At 38.1% G+C, this 7,748-nt stretch overlaps 1 protein-coding gene across 1 annotated transcript; it reads right to left on the bottom strand.

The window, feature by feature from the left end:
* Nucleotides 1–989: 989 nt before the first annotated feature.
* Nucleotides 990–1,856, bottom strand: LOC144010917 (trace amine-associated receptor 1-like). The gene has a single exon (XM_077511441.1). The coding sequence runs from the start codon at nucleotides 1,854–1,856 to the stop codon at nucleotides 990–992; it is 867 nt and encodes a 288-aa protein (XP_077367567.1).
* Nucleotides 1,857–7,748: the final 5,892 nt, after the last annotated feature.

Here is a 7,748-nt window from a genome sequence, read left to right as displayed (position 1 = left end):
AACTTTACAAGCAATTAATAATATTTATTTTAATATACAAATTGATGATGTTAATTCAAAGTTTGACAAATCAAGAAAAACACAAATGCTCATTATCTTGCCTGAGTTTGGTGATCTATTTCAAATAACCATGCATGTTTTTAGTATTGTTCAATGATTAAACAAAAGCTAATTCAATAAACTTATTATGATTCAGTTTGTGGTTTGGCTGAAAACATTTTGTAAAATCAAGAAATATGATGATCATTGTTTTCCAATGATAAGTAGATATTTCCATATTTTAATTAATCACAAAGAGAAAGACTGCAGAAATTAAAGAGCATTAAGAGGCCGAAGTAATTAGATTTGGATAATTTTAAGTTTAACAATGGCTCAAAATTATCAATAGATTGATTTAATAATCGACTAGTTATCATATGATCTATTAAGATTTGTACTTCTCAAAGATATGCGACATTACAGTTAATATCATACACATTGTAGACAAGTGGTCGTCAAATTCCGAGCCATGAAAGACAGAGAGACACAGAGAGATTATAAGAATATTTTATTGATCAGAATAATCTAGAAGTTTAATTTTAACACCCCACACATGACTGCCAAAACTCTCATCTCGGTCATGTGATATGAAAAAAAAAAAACAACAAAACAAGCTATAAAAAATAAGTCAAAGAAAAAAAAATTCTTGTTTGGAGCGCTTCTTGAAAGAGGGGAAATATGGACCAAGTATGTTTGGAGTATCGGTACAACAATGAGTGCCTCAAGGATATGCACGATTGCATATTGGTGCATAGCAAAAATGATCTCATTAGTAGCAGTAGAAACATTGAAAAAAATATTCACATTCATATTGTAATACAAACAAAATGTAATGAACTTGCCAAATGTGACCGTGATTTGTCCCCTCACTGCATTCTCGGGTGTAATAATGTGTATAAAATATAAATCACCCATCACAATACATTGTATCCACACGCATCAACATCAAATCAAAACAATGCTGAATTAGCATAATCACCCAGGAATATTTTTCCTGATATGATTATCCTGAAGCCAGACCTGAACCAGCTGTAAAAGAAGGCGTAGATGAATGGATTGAGCATTGAGTTGGACAATGTCAGCCAGTTTAGAATTTCAATGACTGGAACTGGCACTAAATTGTTGTTAAAAGGCAGAAATGTGATGCAAAGAAAAAAAGGAGTCACACAGATGAGAAAAAATCCAAGTACACTTGCTAAAGTTTTGGTGGCTTTTCTCTCAATCTTACTGACAGTCGGCCCAGGTTTGGTTGAGCTCTGAATGCTGCGTGCGTGCCTCAATGCGACGATCAAAATCTTCAGGTAGATGCAGAGCATGATGACAACCGGTAAGTAGAATGATATAAAAGGCCCGACAGCGCTTCCCATAAGAACGTCAAATGCACACTTTTCTTTGCAATCTTCACTCTGTAATCCGGAAATGATGACACCAATTGAAACTAGAGCAGAAACTCCCCAGTTGATCAATATCATGATCACAACAACACGCTGATTCATTTTAGCCTTGTATGTCAGCGGCTGGCACACTGCGTAATATCTGTCAATGGAAATGCAGCAGAGGTTCAAAATGGAGCACGTGCACAGCGACACGTCAAAACTGTTTCTTATTTTGCAGAACAGGTTCTCGTGGTAGATACATGAGCTCACGGAGAAGGCCATGCCGAGGGGAAAGACTATAAGACCCACAAGAAGATCAGTCACAGCCAGGGAGACAATGAGATAGTTAGTCGGATTTCGGAGCTGCGTGAAATAAAGGATGGTCATGATTACAAAAAGGTTTCCACATATTGTGACAACAGACAACAATGCAAGAAACATATACAGTGAAACACATAATAAAGAAGGGTTACTTGTAAGCACATAAGATACATTTTCTATTTGATAACAAGGATGCACATCATTAATAACGTCAATCCTCTTGGCGTTGCTCATGGTTCTGAAAAAAGAAAGAATAAAAGCAAAGGTCAGTGCTGTTAAAAAATCCAAAACAGCAAAGATAATAATACCTGTTGTATTCAATCTAGTCATACAATTCTCACTTGTTACTCTGGATGCTGCGCAGCGATCAGTTGTAGCTTCTTTGTATTTTAAAACCCGCCTTTGGGTATAATTAAATCTCCAGCTGACCAATTGGCTGCAACATGTAATACATTTTTCATGAGACACCCACAACGCGTCACACGTCGGTGAACGTCATGCGTAAGCAAGACACAAGATGCTGCATCCAAAGTCCGATATTAGCGTCGGAAATATTGGTATCGGCATGTTATTTGTAAATAGTTGCGAAGCCGACACCACTTGTTTTAATGCAGTTTTGGGGGCTCTCCTGATACCGGAATCGGAACAACACTAGTTTTTTCAGAAAAATTGCGATTCAATATATATACAGTGTTCCCTCGTTTTCCGCTGGGGTTCGGTTCCAAAAAATACCCGCAATAAATGAAATCCGCGAAGTAGTTAGCTTTATGTTTTACAACTCTTATAAATGTTTTAAGGCTCTAAAATCCCCGACCGCACAATTTATACACTTTTCTCATTGAGGCATTTACATGTTGTCACATTTCTCTCTTGTTCAAACTTTGACAATGTTCAAACCTTCATAAATTTTATAAAATGGGTATATTACTGTAAAAAAAATATGCAAAATTGCACTTAAAAAAAATCTGTGATACAGCACCCATTTATCAGTATCATGGTGTTAATAAGTTGGATTCAATTTTTCTTTTTATTTGTTATTTACAGTGTGTGCCCCTAAATCTTCTACTTCCGCCCCTAAAATTTCACCTTTGGGGCCACTGTGCTCCTTGTCAATAAAACAAAAACACACAAAAAAAATGTTACTTGCTCATGGACGTTTTAATAGACGTCCTGATTCAGAACCTAAATAGATCTTAATTACCCTTAAAGGAAATCAGTTTAGCATTTTATAATGTAGGTACAAATTACTTCTGTGGGGGATAAAAAAGGGTGATCAGTGAGGGTTCTGAATGTTTAGTTTTACCTGTCCATGTATCCTATGTCATTTAACAAAGGCAAAAAGTAATTAATTACTTCAGCCAAAATCAAACCGTGGCATGCAATTAAGCATTCCCTGTAGCATAATTTATTTTATTTTTTTCTAGATTTTTCCGATTTTGCTTCCATTTTTCTATGTTCCTATTTTGTATAGTTTGTCTTATATTATGTTTTGTATATTGGCATGATGGATTCTCGTGTTTTCAATCAAAGCTATCAATTGTAATCTTTCTTCAAACAACAAATCCAAATTGTCACGACTGTCAATATAATTCTGTCTCCTGCTAGATGTGATGCAACAACCTCCAATTAAAGGTGTGAATTACGTGTGTGCGTGTACCGTAAGTAAATCCCTTGGCTGGCTTTGTTATGAAAACATATGCACACATTCACACACACACACACGCACGCTTGCACACTTGAACACAAACAAATCACCTCCTCCTCCCAGCTTCTCACTTATTCAACCAGGGTCCACTTGTTTTTTTTTGTTTTTTGTTTTGTTTTACAGAACTAATAGAGCACAATATGGACACAACAATTTAATGATCCAAACTATGACTCACACTTTAGTAAATTAAGAACAAACATCTTGGATCAGTGAGGAGCACTGAAACGGCAGAGAAGTACCGTATTTACTGTTTTATCGTGAAGTATCAGGGTGTTGAGCTGTAGTTAACACATTCACTGCCAGCCCAGCAAAAAAATGCATCATTTGGCGTCTTTTTCCGTCAATGGCAGTGAAAGAGTTAACCAAGCATTTAAAAAACAAAACAAAAACAAAAAAACACAACTCAGTTATTTATATTAAAGTACCAGTAAACAGGGGTCAACATTAATGGTGGCCCATGTCCCGTGGCCTCCACATGACGAATGTCAGCCACCCGAAGTTCATGTTGTGGGTGGCATGGCTCCATGGTAGAGCGGTTGTCTTGAGCAAGATACTAAACACCCGGTTTCTCCTGATGCTGAGTTATCAGTAGGTGAATGAGCAATCAAAATTTGAGGGTTTTGTAAGGTGGAAAAGCGCTTCCCATGCATTCCCATGCGATTTACACCCCCAGGCTCTTTGCAGAGTATTGCGTAATTTCCAGGCAGACATTGAAGGCTACATATAAGAGCAAAGGATGATATTTGCAAAACGAGCAAAATTGTGAAAAGTTTCCATCACTGAACGTGCTCGTCACTTCCTGTTGCACTGATTCGCTAGCTAACAGCCGATCTGAATGACCGAATGTCACGACCGCCCGACACCATGGACTGAAAACGCCGCTCAAGCGCTCCGACAACGGTGCCGACGTTACGACGGTGTGTTCAACAGCATACCAATGCCCAGGCAGCTACTTGCCGACTCAGATGTCAGATTGGTGTATTATGATGAAATCATTGACATTTGATTAAGGAGAAAATCAATATAAGGGACGGACCAGAGAACTAAAATGGAAATTAATTTAATGTAATGATTGTAATCATTAGGTTGTTTTTGTTGTTGTTTTGTTTTTAGTCATGACATGCAGGGGGTGGCAGAGATGCCAGTCCTGACTGGCACATCCATGGCTGAAATATGGGTTAGGACTTGTTGAACTGATGCCAGTTTGCTTTTGAAAACTGCCAAAATACCTATTACTAGTTTTAGTTTTATGTTGGTCTGCCTCCTGGCTACTATTGAGGTGTCCTTGAGCAAAAGCACCGTGCCCACACCCACTCACCTGAAGAATTCAGCACTTTTTGCCCATCCCTTTCATAATGACATATCTCCTTGCATGCCTGCATGTGGTGTGATCTGGTTCTCTGAGTGGTGTGCAACCCAAAAATATGCTGCATATTATGAGTTTGAATATATTTTGTTTAACTCATTCACTGCCATTGACGGAAAAAGCCGTCTATGTCAAAGCTTTTGCTGGAATGGCAGTGAATGTGTTAAAATGAGGAAATGGAAATTATCAATGTGGGGTAGGACCTAGGAATTGAGTATGCAATGATTTTGTGGCCTGTGAGTGGCCTTAAGATCAATAAAAGAGCTGCTCAAACTGTTAACTCATACTCAAATGAATACGGCATGAAGGCTTGATGATTTTAATTATCCACCTCTGGTGAAGCAACTTAACCTGTCAGACTGGTGTGCGACTCGCACTCTTTTTTTTTCCAGGAAATGAAGTGAATGGATGGCCACCTCACGTATGTTTTGGTTAAATAAGTGGATTATATCAATGACAAGAAGACAGAAGGTAAATAAACATGTTTTTCCTGTTTATGTTGCAAATTGTATTGCGTCTGATTCCTTAATGCTGTCCATTCCTGTCCTGTCTTATCCTGTCTTGCCCTGTCCCATCTCATTTGCTCTCTGATATGTTCCTTCCTCACAAGGTGTAACACTAACATCCACATCATATACTGTCATAAATCATAGATCATACTGTTATTGTTTGTTCTTTTGCGTGTTGTCTCCTTTCTCTCTTTGGTCCCTCTTAAACCTTTTTCTGACTGACAGTTCACTCTTTATTGTCTTTATTGAAATAGTGGTTATCACGTATGCCTCTTCCCTGCGTGGGGTTTGCCCTCATATTGTGTTGGTTTTCTGGGTACTCAGATTATGAGGCCATGTTGATGCATATGTGATGTATTTCCACATATCTGGGTCATTTCAGCGCACTGTGAGAATTGGCGCTGGCCTGTCTCAGAGCAGTGATCCAAGTATTGCATAATAATAATAACAATAATTGGGGGAATGCTGAAAGCTAATCGGATTTATTTTAATGTTACGTTAAAGTGTATTAAAAAACAAACAACGTATTTGTATTTGTATAATGATTTAAAAAAAAATATAAATAGGGGGGGAATTGATGTTGTAGTGTGTTACCGGTTCTGTCATTGTTTTCCAAAGTAAAACCAGATGTTGGCAAATGTCTTATTTTGCTTAAACACAGAATATAATCAGTCTGAACAATTACAGTTGATATGCTGAAATCTGAGGATTTGGACAATTAAAAAAAAAAAAAAAAAAAATGGCTCCAAACGATTACTTGATTATGAAAATAGTTGTCAATTAATTAGGTAATCGATTACTTGTCAAGTCAAGTCATCTTTATTTATTTTAGATTTATATATATAGATATGTATATTGCCCTGCGACTGGCTGGCAACCAGTCGCAGGTTGTCCCCCGCCTGCTGCCCAAAGCCAGCTGAGATAGGCTGGAGAGAGCTGGAGCTCGGGAAGAGGGTAGACAGAATTTACATAAATTTCTCAAATGTTAATAAGAATTGCCGAACACAAGTAAAGTCGAGTGCTGGCGGAGCAGTTGAGTCCAAGGCCAGATTAGAGCCGGGAAAGCTGATATGTCATTCTGTTTTGACCAATTCTTGGTCTCTTAGCCGATATAATGCAACGGAATATATGCAAGAGGGTGACGTGGTTTTAGATTTGCGGTTTTAGAGACATGTTTTGTCGGGCGCTTTCGGCCTTAATGGGTTAAAAAGGACAGCTGTTGAATAAAGTTGACTACATGCAGCTGCAAACACACTGGGGGTGGGGCTCAGGGTGTAGAGAATACAGACCTGACAATTAATGGCTGGATTTACAGGTTCTTTTGGCACTTTTACCAAACCTGTGGTAGGGAACCTTGGTTCTCGAGAGCCACTGGCCTGCCCGAGTTGAGTTGAGTTGAGTTATACCGCCATAAAAGGTTTGTGGGAAGAGTTTGAATGTATGTCTCAGACTTGACTTGCATAGGGTGCTTTGACTTCACTCTTCCACTAGATGTCCTTAACGTTGCTTTCAAAATGACAGAAATTCATCAGAGCCGGTTGGGTAGTATACAGTACACCATCACTCCAACTACAAAGAGGAGGTGAAGGAGCAAACGGGGAATGCTTGGCACTGATAGGCCTCTTTGGCACGTAATTAGATCTTTGCTTAGTCTTCATTATCATTTGCTCTCTTGACACAGATGCTCTTAAATCCATTTAAGATTCACACATCTTTCCTGGTGAAAGCTGTTTAATGCTGGGTTGTGCTGGTCTGATGCTCGTGTTGGTGGTGGACCAGTATGGGAGTGATGGTGAAGCAACATGGGATGTTGATTGACTGGTCCACCAACATGAGATGCCTGTGAACTAGCATGGGATACTGGTAAAATTGATTTAACTGCACAGTTGTTCCTGTTTTGCTGGGTCTGCATTGCCATGATGGTCAAAAGATTGTGTGCGCAATTTCCGGTGCATCTAGTTAGGGGCTATTAAACAATAAATGCCCGTAAAAATAAGTTCATGGCATGAGTACCCTAGCAGCTATGGTACTTGAGCTAACTTTTTCAATGATGACGCGTAAAAGATGACGGTGTGAAATTTACAGCATGACGCTGTGAAATCATTTTAAAATAAAAATGTAAATACTCTATACTGTATTAATTTATTTACTTAACTTTTCAAAAATGTTAAAAATTTTAAATGGTGAAGTACATTATCTATCTATCTATCTATCTATCTATCTATCTATCTATCTATCTATTAAACTATGAACATTTAAAACTGGTTAACAAACAATACAACACAGTGTAATTACGAGAATTATTTTATTATTTTGTGAAAGCACCCATTTTTGGTCAGGCAGACCACAACAGTAACAATAACAACAGTACTAAAAGAAGATAAACTTGCTTTCAGCACTGAGAATCTTTTTTGAGGCTGCAGCAGCTA

This window comes from Festucalex cinctus, chromosome 21, assembly GCF_051991245.1.
Source record: "Festucalex cinctus isolate MCC-2025b chromosome 21, RoL_Fcin_1.0, whole genome shotgun sequence".
Taxonomy (NCBI): Eukaryota; Metazoa; Chordata; class Actinopteri; order Syngnathiformes; family Syngnathidae; genus Festucalex; species Festucalex cinctus.
This window is presented reverse-complemented; position numbering and strand designations above follow the sequence as displayed.

What these genes read in the sequence shown, in the direction of transcription:
- LOC144010917 (XM_077511441.1), bottom strand. Translation starts at nt 1,856, where the DNA reads ATGTTTCTTGCATTGTTGTCTGTTGTCACAATATGTGGAAACCTTTTT.